Source organism: Canis lupus, chromosome 26 (genome assembly GCF_048164855.1).
Source record: "Canis lupus baileyi chromosome 26, mCanLup2.hap1, whole genome shotgun sequence".
Classification (NCBI taxonomy): Eukaryota; Metazoa; Chordata; class Mammalia; order Carnivora; family Canidae; genus Canis; species Canis lupus.
In genome coordinates, this window is record NC_132863.1 from 44,306,633 (window position 1) to 44,325,941 (window position 19,309).

Consider the following 19,309-nt stretch of genomic DNA (forward strand, 5'->3'; position numbering starts at 1 on the left):
CAAGGCCATCGATGACCAATCGCTTTATGAGGCTAGCTGGTCTCCTGGCTTCCTGCCCTTCTTCTTCACCCCCTGTTCTGGGTTGGATCGTATCCTCTAAAAAGATAGGCTCAAGTCCCACCCCTGATACCTATAAATTTGACCTGATTTGGAAAGAAGGTCTTTGCAGATTAACTGAACAGGCGAAGGAAGATGAGGTCTTCCAATGCAAGGGAGAAGTTCATGTGAAAGTGCAGGGCCACGAGGCAAGAGCAGAGAGTGGACCGACGCAGCTGGAAGCCAAGAGCACCGATAACGGATGGCCACCCCCGGGAGCTGCAAGAGGCAGGAAAGACCCCCACCCCCCACCCCTCAAAGCTTTCAGAGGCAGCACTGCCCTGCCAACATCTGGACTTCAGACTCCTGGCCTCCAGGACCAGGGGAGAGCACAGCTCTATTGTTTTCAGCCACACACCTCGTGGCACTTGGTTAGGGCAGCCCCAGAAAGCGAGATCACTCCTCAGCCACCGTCTTAGATGAGGCCCCCCATTCATGACCCGCGCTTGCTCGTCCCCACAGCCCAGTTCCCCAGCCAGCGCCGGCACGTAGGTGCTCAGGGTGGTGGGGACACACATCGCCAGGCTCGCGCGTCTCTCCCCTGATGCAGTGGCCTCTGTCCCCCACAGAGGAGGTCCAGTGCCTGTCCCGCCAGGCTGGCCTGACTCAGTCTCCGGTGTTGTCCCCAGCGCAGGGACCCCTCACGAGAAGTGGCAGCAGCCCAGCCAACCCCAGCGACCAGTGGCCAGGCAGGGCAAACGCATTCCTGTGTGGGAACTCGGAGAGGGCCGTGCAGGTGACACCAGCCAACCCTGCAGCTCTGTTCCGCCAAACCCACAAACCCACTTGGAGCAGCCACATTCCTGAGGCTAAGCCTCTTGATGGAGACTTCTGAGGCAGGTGTGGGGAGCCTGCCAGGGGGGTGGGGAGCCAGCAGGGCTCGGGGTGTGCACAGCGGGCCGATGGAGTGCTATTGACGGATTGCCTCTGGGCACCTGCCTCGCCTCCAATGAATCAGCCTTCAGGAGAAAAGTCAAACATATGTTTTTGTTCAGGAGTCCAGGGGGATCTATCAGAGCACAGAGCCAACATGTGTCACACCCCAAGAAGGAACTCGATGCTTCTTCCTACCATTGGGTCTGGGGGCCAAGGCACAGATGCCAGGGTGCACTGGGGCGTCCGAGTGCCTACGGTAAGATTCAGAGGTGACTGCCACGACCCTGTGTCACTCCCCGCCCCCGACACCACACCCTCCTTCCCGATACCCTCTCCTCCAGGAGGGTCTGCTGCTCCCCCCTCTCTGTAGGGGGAGTAGGGCAGCGCATTCGAGTGGCGGCTCTGAAATGCAAACCCAGCTGGTGCTAAGATACCATTTGTTGCCCATCAGACTGACAAGGACCAAAACAGTTTGATAAGAGAGGATGTCGTGAGCACGCGGGGCATTGGCCTCTCTTAGGTTATGGGTATAAACGGACCTAACCTCCAAGCACAGCCGTTCAGCGAAATCCATCAGTGGCCAACACGTGCACCCTCTCTGCCCCCACGATTCCATTTCCAGCGCTGTATGTGATAGACACGCAGCAGTGTGACATAATGACAAAACCAACGGGCCGCCGCCTGCAACACAGAGACACGGGGGACCCACTGGGCACACGCAGGGAACTGGCTGCGGCCCGCCTCTCGGGGAATGTGTGGCAGTTCAAGGAAAAAGGATGTTCTCTGTGAACCAACACGGGGTCGCCCAGGCTCACTGTCAAGTGCTCACAGCAAGATGCAGGAGGGAGGATGTGACGAGATGCCACCTGCAAAACTACACACGCGCACAGACGTTCGCCGATTTGAGGGACCCCGAAGACTGGGGTAGGGGGAGGCTGCAGGGGATGGGGCTCGGAGCCCAGAGCCCATCTTATGCAACAATATCTTTGTAAAACACATAGTTCCTGTAGGACTTTCTCAAGTCCTAATTCGGCCGCTTTCTCCCTGGACGGTGGTGACAGGCAGATGACACACCTGTGCTTTGAGCTCCTAACTCTCCCGCGTCACAGATGAGCGCCACCCCCCAGGGCTACTGGGAATACGAAAGCAGCTCACAGCTGCAAACGCTGGAAACGCTCAGAAAGTGGGGCTTGGTGGTCTTAGTATTTAAGACCACCCCTGAGACGGTGGCGCTCGTGAAGGAGGTGGTGACCGCTCCTCTGTCCCCAGGGCGGGAACGGGTCCCCATCCCGGCTGCCAATGCGAGGACTGTCCCTCAGGAAGCGCCCACAGCACCTCCCGGCCATGAGTTACGGAGCAATGGCATCGGGCGATGACACGAGCCGGCCGCTGGGCAGCACCGCCAGGAACACAGCCGCCTCTGGAATGCACGACGCTCGCTCGATGCTCCAGCCCATCCAGCTGGGGGGTCAGCTCCCCTGGCCTCTCGGGAGACCTCGACACTAAAGGGTCTCAAGACAGTAAAGTCTTTCAACACAGGATCTGGGTTCCTGGCCTTGTGCTTCTTAGAAAGCCGAGTTCTCTCTCTCTCTCTCTCTCTCTCTCTCTCTCTCTCTCTCTCTCTCTCTCTCCCTCCCTCCCTCCCTCCCCCTGGGGTTGGGAGTTTTAATCCCATTTTATCACCAATGGCCGTCTTCACTGGTTGCCTGACATCATGTTTGGAAGCGAGCAATGGGCGAGAGGCAGACCCTCCACCAAGAAATGTTTCTTCCTCTTCCCTCTCCCCATCCCCCCATGGCCCTGAACACACGCAGACCCAGACCCCCCATAAATACCCACACAGGCTCGCCTGGCTGGCTGTCCCCTTTTCTAACTCAGTTTCCCGACGGGGAGAGTCTTAAGAAATAGCGACCTATGCCATCAATGTTCTTGAACAAATAGGTTCGGTGTAGGGCCTGGCCCGTGGTGGGTGACCATGACAGAAGCAGCCCTGACCGCCCCTGCCCGGCCCGGCCCCGTCCTCTGGCCATCGGCCCCTTCCTCCTCTGCAGCCGAGGGCAGCTCAGCATGCCTCCCAGGCACCCGGCACGGTACCCACCTGCCCAAGTGCTCCTGCAGCACCTGGTAAACGCTGATCCGGAACGTCTCGTTGTCGAAGCGCTCCCGAATGTAGTCCTTGTAGATCCGGAATTCGGCTGCAGTCACAGCTTCCCCCTCTGGGATCTTGGAGAGATCGAACCGGAACTCCCGGTGGTGGTAACGTGGATAGAAGAACTCTTTGTCATGCTCCACTAGAAAGGGAAAGAAGACACAGCGACACCAGGAGCTCATTAGTAACTGCCTTTCAGGGCCCTGGCTCAGAGTCAAGCCCGCGGCCACAGGTCCCTAGTGCGAGCTGCCCCTTTCCTTGCTGCCCCCACTGCAGCCTGGACAGTCATGGCCTCAGACCCTGTGGTCACCGTGACATCGAGAGGAGTGACTCTGTATCAGCCCACTGGGAAGAGTGGGTCACTGACCAAGCCATCCTGAGCCGCTGGGCAGACCCGGGTTAGTGGGTGCACAGGCCTGGGTCAAATCCAGGGTCAGCCACCAACTAGCTGAGAGGTAATCTCCCTGGACCTCCATTTCCTCATCTAAATATGAAGATATTAGGGCACTTGGGTGGCTCAGTCAGCTAAGTGTTAGCCCTCGGCTCAGGTCATGGTCTCCAGGTCCTGGGATCGAGCCCCCATTCAGGGTCCCCGTGCAGTGGGGAGCCTGCTTTTTTCCCTCTACCTCTGCCTCTCTCCCAGCTCATGCTCTCTCACTCTCTCTCAAATAAATAAACATCTTTTAAAAAAATAAAAATAAAAATGAGGATAATAATCCTGCATGGGTTATGGGGAGAGCTAAGTAACCTAACTCACATCAGCAGCTCAGCGTCTGGTGGGGCTCGACAACTGGGAGCTATTAGGAGTGTAGACAGACCTCACTCTGCCTATCAGGGGGTCCCCGGGGCCCAATGATGCTCAGCCCTGGCTGCATGTAGGAATCGCCGTGGGGGCTTTGAAAAGTATCGACGCCCTGTCCCAGTGGTGAGCTGGTAAATATTTAGTAAGCGGCTCCCTGGGACCTGGTCTGTAGCATTTGCCAATTTCCATCTTGGCAGATTTCAAGCTACCGACGTGAAATCACTGACGATGGAGGAGGGAGTCTACCACGGGGGGGCTCTAGCTCACGGCTGTGCTCACCCCCCCTCAACCGACTGACTCAGTACCTTTGGGGAGGGGGCCCAGAGACCTCTACTCCTTAAAGCAGCCCAGATGTTTCTAACAGCCAGCGGGGTTTACAACCACAGCCTCAGACTAAAAGCAGAAAAAGGACTGAATGGCAAGGTTGGGGGATGTGGCTTTTGACAGTGACTTCTGGAAAAAATAAGCCCTTCACCTTTATACTAGCAACGACTAAGAGATTATGCCCATTTCGTCAATAATAAATGTCGAAATGGACATAAGCCCAAAAAGAGTGTTCCTGGGAGGGGGCCTGTGGTTCCCAAGGTTCATGCATCCACTGGTCCAAACTGGAGCCGTCACGTTCTGGAGAGAAGCATAATGGCCAAGTTCAGGCAGGTGTGTGGCATCTGCAGACACCTTTCTTCTCCTAGGAGACAAAGTCCCATCTCTGCTTCCTGCCTGGGGGTGGAGGGAGACCAGAGACACAGGGAAAACAGTAGGAACAGCGTTGCTGGAAGAGAGGAGAAACCCGCTCAGCTTCAGTTCCAGCTTCGGCTCAATGAGCCCTAGAGGCTCTCAGGCCGGGTCAGGGTTGCCAGAGCTGCAACCAGGACCTGAACGTCTTTGAGGAAAAAGGGTTCCCAACACTGGCAGCCCCAAGGCCCCTCCTACGGGCCTTCATTTAAAAAAAAAAAAAAAAAAAAAGCTGTTTTAAACCTTAATAATAGTTCCAAAAGATACTGGGATGAGGGCAGTGGCGTTGACAAGTTATCCACTCATCAGGCTGTTCCCTGCTGGGCAGAGAGGGGGCAGGTGAAGTCCTCAAGGCCAGGGGACTCTGGCCGGGCACAGGAGAGACCTTGCCGCTGCAGAGATCTCAGGAGGGTGACCTCTGACCTTCAGCTGCTGGAATCTTAGGGCCCTAGGAATGACCTCTTCAGAAACCGTCCTGTGGTCCCTGCAGACACCACCTGTCGTCCTCACTTGCTCTGTGCTCGACACCCACACAGAGCACTTGCCTTCTGACCCAGTCTAAGAGAAAGGCTGAGCTGGGGACAAAGAATGCTGATAGGGGCGTCACCCATGCCCCCACTCTGATTTATGTAGAAGGCAGGGAGGAAGGCATCTTTGGATAGTCTCTAGGAAGTGCAGCCCACTGGGGATCAAGGGAGCCTCAGGAGGGGACCTCAGAGTGAGGGGGCATGGCAAACAGCCTTGACTCTGTCACTGTGGAAATGCCTGAAGCCAGTCCTCTGTCATCCTTCTAGCTCATTCAACCTTCGGGTCACCCTAGGAAGGGAACGCAATGCCATTCGTAGGGGATGCACCTGAGACCCGAGAACCCAAGAGGTGTTGAGTGGCCTGCCCAGGGCCAAAGAGCTGGGACTCAAATCCAGGCCCCACCAACCCTTAGCCACTTAGCATCTCAATGGCTGAGCCAACAGCTCTGCAAGAGCAGCTCCTCTGCTTGTCAGAACATTCTCATTGCGTGCGGGACAGCATGCATCCGGTGCGCACACAAACTGCACGCGTGCGGGTCTGCGCATCGTCAAAGCGAACCTACCATGGAGCCTCCTCCCGGGTCAAGAACCAGAACATCGCCAGGCCCTCTCTTCTCTTCCCCCAACTTCTCAAGCCTCTGGCTGGTTTTGCTTGTTTTAGAATATCATAAACAGGAAATAGTACGGCACATATTCTTTTGCACTTGGCTTCTTTTACTCAACAGTGTTTGTGTGGTTCCTCCGCATTCCTGTGGCTGCTCATCCATCCTTGCTGCTGTCTAGTATTCCACACTTGGATTACCCCACAATCCACACGTCCATTATACAGCTGGTGGGCATTCGGGTAGTTTGCATTTGGGGGCTCTCAGAGCAGCACGGCTCTGAGCATTCTGGTACCCGTGTTCCCTGCATCTTGGAGAATGCGGCTAGGCACCCAGAGGTGGCATTGTGTGTGTTCACGTCAGGTCACACTGCCAAGTTCTCCCCACGTACCGCCCTGGGGGTTTTTTAGAGCGTGCAAGGAGGATCCCAATGGAAAAATACAAGTCTGTCCTATTAAGGAGAGGGGCACAATCTGGGGACCCTCCAAGTGCTTTTCTGCAGTGGACTGGGTGAGGGCAGTAAGACAGCAACCCCTGGAGAACGGCCCTGCACCCCAGCGAGCAGCCGGTGTGCACCATGCAACAGGCCCCACTTGCACTCCCTCAATAAGTGAGCTTCCCATGAACACCCCAGAGCTGCCCCCCGGCCCCACCACCCTACCCAACCTGAGGTCGCCAAAGACCATCTCATAACCAAATGGAAAGGCTGTTTTATGGCCACCATCTTGCCAGACTTCCAGGTAGCAGCATGCAACACTTGGTTCTTCCGGCCTTCGAAAACCTCGTCTTCCTGTGGCTTCCTGTACTGTGTGAACTGCGAGTTTCTCCCCAGCTCTCTGGCCATACCTTGAAACGTTCCCTTAGCTAGCCCCATTTAAGTTCCACGGAGCAGTGGAGTAACAGGGGAGCATTCCACAGGCCACCCCCCTGATATGGGTGGGGTGCTCATAAATCACACAAATTAAGTCTCCATTTCCAACCATCTGCCTCTGCCCTCCCCCAGAGGATGGGGGTGCAGAACCCCCAGCTTAGAGCAAAAAGGGCTTTAGAACCCAGAAGTACAAAGAAGCTGGTTCACAGAGCACCTGCTCTCTGTTGGGTCCCGCTCTGGGCACTCTCAGCCATCATCTGACGGAGCCCGGTGAGGCGGGATTGATCCCCATTTCACAGATGAGGAGCCTGAGGCTCAGGGACGCAGGTGACCTGCCCAAGGTCACACGTTAAGTGAGTGGCTGGGCTCTGCAGCTTACACTCTTGACCTTTACACTTTCTGGAGCCAGGTGCGCTCTTGGTGTGGTCTTGGCCAAGTTGGTTGCCCTCTCATGCCTCCCCTCGCCCCAGGATGATACTGGCCCTTTCTCACCGAGCTGTACAGAGTCGGCCCTTACGGCACTGTACGTTCATGTTTGCCTTTGTCTCGGGGCCTCTCAAACAATGAGGCGGGAGGATGACAAGCAGTGCAGAAGCCTCATGCGCCAGTGGGTATTTGCATAGTTGGGCTGTGACAACTGTATTTGAAAAATACCACAGTCAGACCAAACAATAAAGAAATGTTTGAATGAGCACGACATTAACACAGGTGCAACCACTGAAGTCACACCCAGTGGAGAAAGAAAACACTGATACATAATCACAGAAATCAATCTGTTCCTGCAGGTGTGTATATGCATAAGATTAAATGTATCTTAACTGTTAAGACAGTTAAGGGATCAGGGTTATGAGGTTTCTTTCGCTACCAGGACCTACGCAGAGAGTGGCCAGCTAAATTTCTCGCAAACCTTTCCGGGCTCTCTGGAACAGGCTTCTGTGGGAATCGCCTTCATTAATTATTTTAAGACAATGAGCAGAAACGAACCGCGTCGGCCTCCTGCTCTTCCTGAAACCACATCATCGCGGGTTCTAAAAATAATTCTGTAATTTATCAAAAGACAGAAGAGTCATATTTTAAAAAGAGCAGTTCGTGATCCGAAGCCCAAACCAAATTCCCACTCTCACGTCTCCGAGGCTTCCACTCTCTCCAGAAGCCTCTCCACGGCATGGAATCTGCATCGTTTCAAGGTCAGGGGTCAGGACGGTTCAACGGTCACCAGAAAGTAGACAGAAGCAGGTACTTTTAGGGAGAGAACACAGCTTTACGCTTCCTTCATATGCTACCATACTTGATTACCCAAGACTCGGGTTTTTAAATCACTGTCTAGAGCTGATATATCCCTTTGTCCATAAAGAGAAGCTTTCTCAAGGCGATCCAGACCCTAGGAATCCAGCTCTTTCTGCACCGCCCTTAACATTCCAGCACCCCACCGGCTAAGCGAGCTCACAGGCATTAACGAAGACTTTCATCTTCGAAAGATTAAAAGCGCCCAAATCCCTGAGACCAAAAGATAAGTCCCAAGAAAATGGATTCCGGAAAACCCCATCCTGACTGACAGCAACCAGCCCCCCAAAGCCCAATTCTAGCGTCCTCTTACAAAAGCCTGGAATAACCCCAAAGCAGGTCCTCAGAGGGGTAATTCTGGGATGGAGAGTGTTCCATAAAGGGTAGAGGCAGGTGGCAACCAGAAGCCGCCTACCAGGGTGTCCCTCTCATGACGCTAAGCCTGCTCCTCTGCGTCGTCCAGAGGTGTTTTGCCTCCTCTCAGCATCTGGGCTCGTCCTCCCACCAACGTTACACAAATTGCACAAGCATACCTCTCACTAAGTCAGTGCCCTCGGAACAAAGGGGTCATGGCAACCCCTTTGCGAATGCAACTTGCCGTGTAGACTTGTAAAGGGCAGCATGTATTTATATGGTACCTGAGCGCAGGGTGGACACCATAAAATTAGGCATATGAACTTCCCAACATATTTATACTTACATCCATACATAAAAATACACCCCAGAATACAATAAATTCTTACAAGTGCGAGAACACAGACCCAGGAGGTATCCTATTTCTCCTCCATGGGTTCTTTTGCGCCAGGGCCCAGCCTGCCCCGGTGGGCAAAGTGGCTGCAGTACAGCTCAGTTGATGTCACAAGTGGGTGCTGTGACCGTACCATGTCTTTCTCTTGGAAAGTCTCATGGGGCTCCCCCGGTCAAGCCTTGTGGTCCCAAGGAGCTGCCATCATGTCCCTTGACCCCTTTCTGCGGAGTTGAGGGAACAAGCCCCAAACGGGGCCAAACATGGGATTTTATTTTACTGGACCCTGGTGGGAAAGAGTCCATTTGTTTTCTCTGCCCTGAACTCTAAGGGTATAAGTCGGCCCTGTGGGCAGCCACACGCCACTGCTGTGCTCCTAGAGAAAGCGGGTGAGTGGGAAAGAAGATGCCAGGCGGAGGGGAGCAGACATCAGCTTTGAGGAGAGAAGCCGTTCAGGTTTGATCCTCTGGGCCGGTGATCCCCATGCTTCCTAAAGTTCGGGGTTTCAATTCTTCCCATCTGTGAGTCATGCGGGGACCCCTCAAACAAGTCCCCTTTACGCTAGCTGGTATCAGGTTTTGCAGTTTGACAGTTTGCAACCTACCCCTTGCAACCAAAACAGTTCTGAACAAAATAATCATGAGCCCAGTTATACTATTCCACACCCGGAAATGGAACCCAGGTAATAGCGGTTCTTTCCAGGTGACCACTTGCCACGAAAGCTGCGTTCTTCAGATCTGGATAATTTCCAAATACAAGATGACCCCCCGATCTGGCTCTGCAGGAGCACGAGCAATGGCTGACCCCATCGTGAACCCCCAGTGCCCAGCACAGCCTGACACACAGTAGGGCTCCATGTCTATTGGACTGAATATATTATTCTTTGTGTAATTCCCTTCTAGTCTTTAAATAACATACATACTGTAAAGCGTACAGATCGTAAGTGTTCACAAAGCTCGATCAACTTTCTCAATCCAAACACACCCAGAGCAGGAAATGGTACATTCATTCCTAGAACTGAAGATCTCTCCACAAGGCCCCTCTTGAACACAGGCCCCACCTCCCCAAAGGTGACCAGCATTCCAGCACCCTGACCCCACCGACCCAGTCCACCTGCTGGGTGCTAACCTCCTGTGTCTGCTTCCGTCACTCAACCTCCCCCTGTGCAGTTGCGTGAAGAGGTGGATCATCCGTTTCTAACTGCTGCATAGAACCCTGCTGCATGAATAGGCCACAATCTATTCTTGGATGGGCCTTTGGGCCGTTTCCAGTCTGGGGCTGTTATAAACTGTGCTATGAGGAGCGTCCTGAGCATGCCTTTGGGCGAACATGTTTCTATTGGGTGGACACTTTGAAGCAGGACTGCTGGTCACAGGGCGGGAGTGTGCTCGTCTATAGTGTACGCATCTGTTTCCATGTCAAGCATTTGATGGTAACAGGGAATGGGGCCAAATGAGACACAGTCCCTAAAGGAACAGTTCATTCTAGTTTATTTTAGTAAACCTCAGTGCGTCTGTTTAGGTAGGAGGGAGTTCTTCAAGGGGAAGATGTTGGATGCAGGCCTGAGGAAGGATGGAGGTTGCCCAGCCCCAGAGAAAAGGCAGAGGAAACAGACTGGCCCGAAGAGCTCCAGTTATAAACCTTTTTCATGAGGATGAGGCTCTGGGAATCAAGAGAGCCAAGCAGGGTCCACAATATAACCAGAAGCTAGAACTGAGCTTTCAAGGACCCTTGACGGCTTAAGATCCCATATCCCAGAATCACCCCCCAGCCTGATTGGACTCTAAAACCTCCAACACAGGCTTCCCTTCTTTTCTCCATGGATGCAATTCATGCACATACCAGAACCCGGGGGAGCGGACTGTGACAAGGCAGCTGTCGGAAGGCGATTTATGTTCCCACTGCTTTGGGGATGTGAGCCTCGACGGTGGCTCTTCGTTCCTTCAAAGATTTACATGGCGAGATGCAGGAGCTTGACAAAGCCGCCAGGGGCGTGCCATAGGCTGGGAGCTCTGGAAAACGGACAAGACGCATCCAACTACTCTACCAGGAAAATGTTCATTTGCTCGGTAATAGGAGTGTTGACACACTCTGCTCCACACTGTTACAGAAGAGAGGACGCTGTCCTGTACCCACAGGGAAGGAGGAATACCCCATAAAAGTCTAAAATGATACATGCCACCGGGAAAATATCTCCGCGTCTCCTCACACCCCACTGTGCTCATTCCACAAGCGCTTCCTGACACCCCCCCCCCGCCCCCGCCACCACCAGCAAGGTGGGAGAGCCCTCCGTCGTCTTGTGAGGGAGAGCGGGGATGAAGACAGATGAGAGCCCAGTTAGATGGCAGCTCTGTCACCTGCTGACCCCTAAGCTAGCTAATGGCTACTGTGTTTTCAAATCTATTCTTTTTTTTTTAAAGATTTTATTTATTTATTTGATAGAGAGCAAGCTTGGGTAAGAGGGAGAGGGAAGAGAATCTGAAACAGACTCCGCACTGAGCACAGAGCCCGACGTGGGGCTCAATCCCACAACCCAGTGAACATGACCTGAGCTGAAAACAAGAGCCGGACGCTTAGCCAACTGAGCCATCCAGGTGCCTCTCGATTCCATTCTTAATTGTGGTATAAAATAGACCTAAGATTTACCATCTTAAGCATTTTTTGTGAGTAGTTCGGTTGTGTTAAATACACTCGCGGTGCTGCACAACCAATATCCAGAACTATTTCAATCTTGCAAAAGTGAAACTGTATGCGTCAGACAAGCCCCTCATTGTCCACCCCCAGCCCCGGCGCCCACCACTCCATCTTCTGTGTCTATGAATCCAGCTCGTCTAGGGACCTCGTACGAGAGGTCTTTTCGGGCCTGGTATATGTCACTGAGCATCACATCCTCCAGCTTCATCCACGCAGTAGCAGGTGTCAGGATTCCCTTCCTTTTCAAGGCTGAACAGTATTCCATTGTCTTATAGACCATATTTTGTTTATCTGTTAATCTGTCGATGGACACTCTGGTTGCTCCTACCTCTGGTTACTGTAAATAATGCTCCTGTGGACATGGGTAGGCAAATGTCTCCTCCGAGCCCCGCTTTCAATTCTCTTGGGTGGTGGAACTACTGGACCATATGGCAATCCTATTTTTAATTTTTTGAGGAATGGCCATACTGTTTTCTGTAGAAGCTGCACCATTTTACAGTCCCACCAACCGTGCGCCAGGGCCCCAAGTTTTTTCCACATCCTCACCAACAAGCACCGACCTGTTATTTTCTGATGTTTTGTTTTGTGTTGATAGTAGCCACTCTCCTGGGGGTGAGGCGGACAGTCACGATTATAAAGGCCCTCCCACCGTCCTGGAAGCCACATCACATGCGTCACATGCAACATCTGGTGGAATCCTTATAAAATCCCCGCTCAGAGGCAGGCACGTGAGTCGTGTCCGTCTTACAGATGAAGACACTGAGGCTCAGAGAGGCAAGGTCACTTCCCCAGAGCCACACGGCGGGTCTGAACCCCCACACGGTCTTCCCCACTCGGCCGTGCAGACTCTCTCCCAGACACCAGACACCGCCAACATCCCAGCCATGGAGATAATCACGTAAGGACAACTCTGAAGGACAGCGAGCTCTTGGCCCACAAGTCACACTGACAACAGCAATCTCCTTAAAAGCTGCACTCCGTAAAGACTGCATGGGACTCAGGTCCCTCTTCGGATTGTAAGTTTTGCGCCTGCCCAAGGCCAGAGTCGCCCTCGAGGGAAGGTGCGACAGCTTGAAGACGGCCTAGCATTAACCTGTCTCCCCATCCTCCCTCCGCAGCCCCCCACATCAGGGCGGGGGGCAGGGCCCTGCCGGGCGGAGGGCACACAAGCAGCATTGTCTCCCCTGCCCCCCGTACTGCCGCTTCAACTCTCGAACTTTCCACCAAATACTTGGGCTGCCAACGAGACCACCTGGAGTCCCAGCGCCGGGCGCTCCGAGAGGGTCTTCGGAGACACTGCCTCCTTGTTCGATGCCCAGCGACGCAGGCGCGGAGGCCAGGCGGCTGGCAGGCCAGGCATCTGTCATCGGGGCCGCGGCCCAGATGTGGGTGGGGGTGGGGCCGGGAATCACTGTACCGCAAGATTAAACGCTTCAGTGTCAACATGTGCGCCGCGTTGCCCGAACAATGTTATCATTGTGAATTGAATGGACCAAAGGGTTTAGGGGATGGGGTGGAGAGAGGGGAAAAAAGATGGGTTTAATTATCTCTAGGGCCGAAGCCAGTTGTTTGCCTAAAAAGACCCAGACGCTGGTCGAGCTGAAAAGAAAAATGGGCTGTAAGCACACGCGGATCCTCCGGCCATAAACCGAGGCAGCCCTCCCTCCTCCACGGGCGCCCAGCTCCGCGGGGGCAGGGGCCCACCCCAGGGCCCCCTGGGTCCCCAGCTCATCTGCGGCCAGTTGAAAAAGAGGGAGAAGAATGGAAACTGGCTACTATTTTCAGCTCAACTAGTCATTGGCAACCGGGGTGATCTCGTCCTCCCTGCCACCCCGCTGAGGGGTGTTGGGCAATGCCTGGATGCATTTCTGTTTGCCACAACTCGGGGGGGGGGGGGGGGGTTGCTACTGGCGTCTAGTGGGTGGAGGCCAGGGACATTGCTAAACATCCTGCAGTGCACAGGCCGGCCCCCCACCGCAGGGAACGGCCCAGCCCCCACTGTCAATCATGCCACGTGGAGAATCCTTGAGCAGACAAGCAGATCAACCTCAAGAGCGCCTGGGAACCTGCGTTTGCACCCCATCCAGGCTCTCACCGAGGTGGGTGGGTCCCCAGGCTCAGTGGGTCTCAGTTTTTCCCTCTATAACAAAGGGATGGATTTGGGGCGCCTGGGTGGCTCAGTCAGTTAAGCATCCGCCTTTGGCTCAGGTCATAATCCTGGGGGTCCTGGGATCGAGTCCCACTTTGGGCTCCCTGCTCAGTGGGGAGTCTGCTCCACCCTCTCCCTCTGCTCCTCCCCATTTGTGTTCTCTCTCTCGCAAATAAATAAAATCTTAAAAAAAAAAAAAAAAAAAAACAAGGGATGGATTTAACTGGTCTCGCCCCCTCCCCATACTTGTATTAGGTTGTACCAGAGAAAGTCACCAACACTCTATCAATCTTGACCTGTATGGTTCAGCCTAATACCTCCAAACTTGGATTCCATATCTGTGCTTCCAGCATGACAGCCACTAACCACGTATGTCGATGAGCACTGGAGACGTGGCTTGGGTGGCTGGGAACGGAGTGTTCACCTTTATCCTGGTGTGATTCTCTGGATCTAAATGGCCACGTGAAGCTAGTGGCTCCTGTATTAGCACAGATACACAATATTCCCATCATGCCAGAAAGTTCTATCGGACAGCAATGCTCTACAGTATCAATGTGCTGGCTTCTTAGAGCAACAAGATGATACATAGAGCTTACTGCAAACCAGGGTCTGAATACACACTCTCAGAGGCACAAGAGGGGTTCACCCCACCCCATCCCACCCCAAAGACACTGTAAGAAATTCCATGGAAGCTTGGAGCTGTGCATGAGGGCTGGGATGGAAGCTGGTGACTCCGTGGCTCTCAGTTCTGTCCGTAAACAGGCATGACGACCCCTGCTCTGGTTACAGGACCCCTGGGAACCTGTCACTTGTGAGTGACATCGCGATGGATAATCATCAGACACACCAAGTTCTGGAGCCCAGGGCAGGGGCTTTGCTCCAGGTCTACCCTGAGCACCCCAGCCCCTTCCCTCTTGCTGGGCTGGGCTCAGCCTCATGGTCACAGCCCCACAGGGCCGCCGTCCCTTAACATCCCCTCCCTGCTAGCCCGTCCTGTTTCCCTCCTAGAACTTAACTGCTCTGATTATCTTATTGATTGGCCTGCTGACCTATTTCCTGTCTTCTCTTCTAGATTTTACCTAGATTTTACCTCCAAGAGAATACAAACTGAGCAAGGGCATAGAACAAAGCAGGTTTCAGCCGTGGAGCTACGCTGGGGTGAGAGAGTCCCAGCTCCATGGCCCATCCAGGGGGCTTAGCAAGTTACTTCTCACCTGTGAAATGGGAGGATGATAATACTTATTTCATCAGGCTGTTGTTGGGGTAAAACAGACAAGGGATTTGCAAACACCAGCATGGTCCAGAATCACCTAGGAGCTCGTCAACACAGAGACCCCTGGGGCTGACTCCCAGCATTTTGAATCCAGGGGGCCTGGGGTGGAGCCTTCAAAACCAGCATTTCTAACACACTCAGGGGATGCTGATGGCCTGGGGACCCCACTCTGAAAATCACTAGAATAGAGGCTGTCTGTGGAGTCCCGGGAGGTCGACGTGAGCTGTCACTATGTGGTTCTTCTCCACTGTTCCATCTGCTGGACTCACCTGCCTGGCACTTGGCAGAGTCTGGAGTATCTCAGTGGAGAGGCTTCAGGAACGTCCCCCGCAGGCCCCCTCGCCTCACTCTGCTCAAGGAGCGCTGGAAAACTGGGGCCTCAGGTGGGCCAGGGGCCTGACGGCCTGGGTTGGAGCACAGGCTCTGCCAATCACCAGCAGAGACTCAGGACAAGTTACCCATCTTGGGGAGGCTCAGCTTCCCTCCTCTGTAAAATGGAGACATTAAGGCCTCCAGTTTGGGGGCCTTCTGAGAAGTCAAGGACACAGAGGCTAGCAATCACGGGGCGTGGGAGGGGGGACGCATGTGCCTTGACCAGAGCAGGCCCCAGGAGCGGCTGGCGGCGGGGAGGGGGCTGCTGCGGGACAGGAGGGTGCCTCTCCAGACCTCCCCCCAAAGCAGCCAGAGAGATTCCTGGGTCAGCTGGCAGGCACAGCTGGTTTAAGGTATTTTTGAAGCAAATCAAACCAAATGAGAATTTATAATCCTTCCTGAGGTCTGGGTTCCATCAAACCCAAACTCATTAGGCCCGGGCTATACAGGTGCAGCTACGGAAGAGATGGGTCTGCGTTTCCTCCGTGCCGGGCTCCCGTCTCCCTTTCAAAATAAGAGTTTCTCTAAAGCCCTGCACTTGGGCCAAAACACCACAGAGCCATCTGCACTCAGGATGGTGCGGAGGTGTGCAAAGCCTGTGCCAGGGGCTGGCGGGCTGGTTTGCTGGAAACCAGCAATCTTCAGGAGCCTGAGGCATTTGATATTCAAAGTTTTTTTTTTTTTTTAATTTATTTTTAAGTCATCTCTAACACCCAATAAGGGGCTCGAACTCATGACTCTGAGATGAAGAGTCGCATGCTCCACCGACTGAGCCAGCCAGGCAGCCCGATGTTCATATTTTCCACCAGCTGAATGAACTCAGATTCCCAAGCCGAACTACGGAAATAGCCTCCACATCGCAGCCTTGTCCTCTGAACCTATTTCTGGTAAGGGAAGGAGAATCAGCAATCAAACCAAAGAATGGCTTCGAAATCTGCGGCATGTGATCAGGAGAGGTGCAGACGGCTTGCAAAGTGAGTCTCCAGCTTGCATGACGCAGTTCTAAATGGGGTCGTCTTATAAATCACTGGAAATGACTAACAATTTAAGAGAATTCCTGTGCAATTAAACTTTTTTTTAAAAGATTTTATTCATTTATTCATGACAGAGGCAGAGACAGAGGCAGAGGGAGAAGCAGGCTCCCTACAGGGAGCCCCATGCAGGACTCGACCCCAGGACTCCGGGATCACGCCCTGAGCCAAAGGCTGAGCCACCCAGGTGTCCCCCTGTACAATTAAATTTATATAAAGCTTAAAAACAGGCGAGGCTCATCTATGCCATTACAAGACAGGACAGTGGGCGCCCTTGGGGAAGAGCGCAAAGGCGGCTCTGGGAGCCGATTGTGTCCTGTTTCTGGATTTGTGCACTGCTCTGTACACATTTACATGTCAATAAACAGTGTTAGTAGCAAATGTCGGCTGGCTTTATCCACCTTCAGTTCAACATGAAAAGTATTTGTTCCTTTATCTCCTCTGTTGTGAGAGGTATGATCAATGTCATGGCAGCTCTTTGGGGGAAAAAACTACCTTTATCAATGTTAAGACGTTTTGGTTTCAGAAACAATGATAATCAAAGAAATGGGGGTTTGATGCCTGAAGCAGACATTTATGTGGCCTCCTACTGCCCTCACACAGGACCTGCCCACTAGCAAGGCTGTTTACTAACTGGCTCCAAACCCAGCCTTTGAGCCTGAGGAGCACTTCGGGATCAAGTTTAAGAGGCAGGGCTCAGGAACTGGATCTCTGAATTTAAATTCACATCCTGGCTTTATATCCTAGGCCAGCTACTTTACTTCTCCGTGCTCAGTTTTCTGGTCTATAAAATAGGGAAGGATAAGGATGGCCTCCCCCTGAAATGGTGGCCACGAAAATTCACGAAGTTAATTTAGGTAAAGAGAACCAAGGGTGCTTGGCACACAGTAAGCCCCTGACAAATGTTACCTACTTAGACGATCATCGTGATGGCTAACAGTGCTCTAGCTGAATAGTTGCTATACCCCCAGGCCCTCGAACCACCGTAAGGGACCAGAACCTGACTCCCAGCAACCTTATTTACGTAGCGTGATCTACCTTCTAGAACTGATGTGGGCATGAACATGTGATTCACTGTGCCTAAGAGTCTCTCCCCAGAAATTTTAGTTGAGTTAAAGAGGTTAATCATGTCATCAAGAAGCCAAGTTCTGGGACCCCTGGGTGGGTCAGTGGTTGAGTGTCTGCCTTCCGCTCAAGGTGTGATCCGAGGGATCCAGGATCAAGTCCCTGCTTCTCCCTCTGCCTGTCTCTGCCTCTCTCTCTCTCTCTCTGTGTCTCTCATGAATACCTAAATAAATTAAAAAAAAAAAAAAAAAAAAGAAGAACCCAAGTTTCTTCTCTTTGCTCTGCCATTGTCTCCACGTGATATCTAATCCCTAGGCCTGTGGCCTCATGATCACAAGATGGCTGCCACGACTCCAAACATCACATCTTCACAGAACCACACTCAAGGCAGAAAGAAGAAGAAGAAGAGTACAGAGAGTTCTGTTTGCTCAGCTGTCACTCATCTGAAAGCAAAATATTTTTCAGGAGAACCACCTCCTATCCCATTCCTCCTCTAGCAAATTTCCTCTCGTGTCTCTCACTGGCTAGGACCGCATCCTGTGGCCATTCCACCCTGCTAGGGAAGTTGGGAAAGCAAGTATGTGGCTAGCCAGATAGTTGTAATTACAAGTTGCTGTGGGTGGCCTTCTTTCTCCCAATCGGCAGAGGAGCAGAGGAAGCCAGTGAGGCAGAGAGGCAAGAGGGGCTGTTCACTGACAGATGAGGGACACGGACAGAACAATACTTGGATTCTCTACGGGCCTGCAGCTTGCCGGCATGCCCTTTCCTCCGGCGTGGGAATGCACTGACTTCTTTTCCCCCCCAATTTAAGCTCGTTTGAATGGATTTATTTTGCCAGCAACCATAGAATCCTGTTTCATGTACTCTTGTTCACACCAAACACACACCGCCCAAAAAATTATCCCTGAAAATACCTTCTACCTCCTTCTCCTCTGATCATCCATTTTTTTTTTTTAAGATTTTATTTATTTATTCATGAGAGACACGGAGAGCAAGGCAGAGACACAGGCAGAGGGAGAAGCAGGCTCCCTGTGGGGAGCTCAATGTGGGACTCGATCCCGTGACTCTGGGATCACACCCTGGGCCAAAGGCAGATGCTCAACCGCTGAGCCACCCAGGTGCCCCTGATCATCCATTCTAACCGTGAACCCAAGGATGCGCTCAGACCCTCGCACGTTACTGTAATCTTGCAAACCAGCAGAAGCAACCCGGGACCCCAGAGCCCACCTGCTGGAAGAAGTAGTTTCAGGCTGTCCGTGGGCACACGAGGTTCCACCGGGACCGGCGGACCTTCCTTCCAGGCAGCCCCCCTCCCTTGGCTTAGCAAACCACGAGATGCACATTCTTGTGACGCCTTGAGGATCTCCATCTATTCGTCCCCTACCCACAGGGCACAGGAGCCACCTGTCCCACAAGCACAACTCAATCCAAAGCCCTGGCCCGGCCTCTGCTTCCTCCCCAGGGGACGACAACGCCTGACCTTCCCGGGTCTCTCCTCAAACACCTGGGGTCCCCGTCGAAGGAGATCGGGAGGGCTGAGCTGGTAAAGTTTGTTTTCAGCAAACAACTGGCTGTTGGGCTGGAATCCTCTGCCGCCGTCGAAGTGAGGACCAGAGGGTCGTACACACTTAGGGGTTTGAGTGTCAAGAGAAGCTCAGGGTCTCTCCTCGGGTTGCAGGGGGTCTGAACCCATGTCAGCACACCACCAACCTTCCGCCTACATTCGCGAGCCGCACTCTTCATGTGGACACCAGAAACGAGCCGAGGGCCTCTGCCGTACAGAGGAGCAAAACCACACGTGCAAAGAACTCATGTAAATCCAACTATTCGGCAACAACGAGAAAGAGAAACAACCTAAATAATTTGGGTGTGGCTACCCTGCGACCACCTCCCATACACTTCTCCCTTTCATCCCTTCCCACCCTCCCTTGCAGCAATAGCTGGCCTTACCAACCAGCTGGGCTCACGGGACTTGAGAACTTTTCTAGACACTTGTAGGCAATGAAGAGCTAGGCAAGCAAGGAGAGCTCTTTGAACC

General features: G+C 53.2%; 1 protein-coding gene across 2 annotated transcripts in view; it reads right to left on the reverse strand.

The window, feature by feature from the left end:
- BMP7 (bone morphogenetic protein 7) overlaps positions 1–19,309 on the reverse strand; it is a 92,077-nt gene that overhangs the window by 54,790 nt on the left and 17,978 nt on the right. For both annotated transcript variants that reach the window (XM_072801503.1, XM_072801504.1), the window contains exon 2: positions 3,071–3,263. In XM_072801503.1, the coding sequence (XP_072657604.1) occupies positions 3,071–3,263 (193 nt within the window). The remainder of the gene's footprint in view (positions 1–3,070; positions 3,264–19,309) is intronic.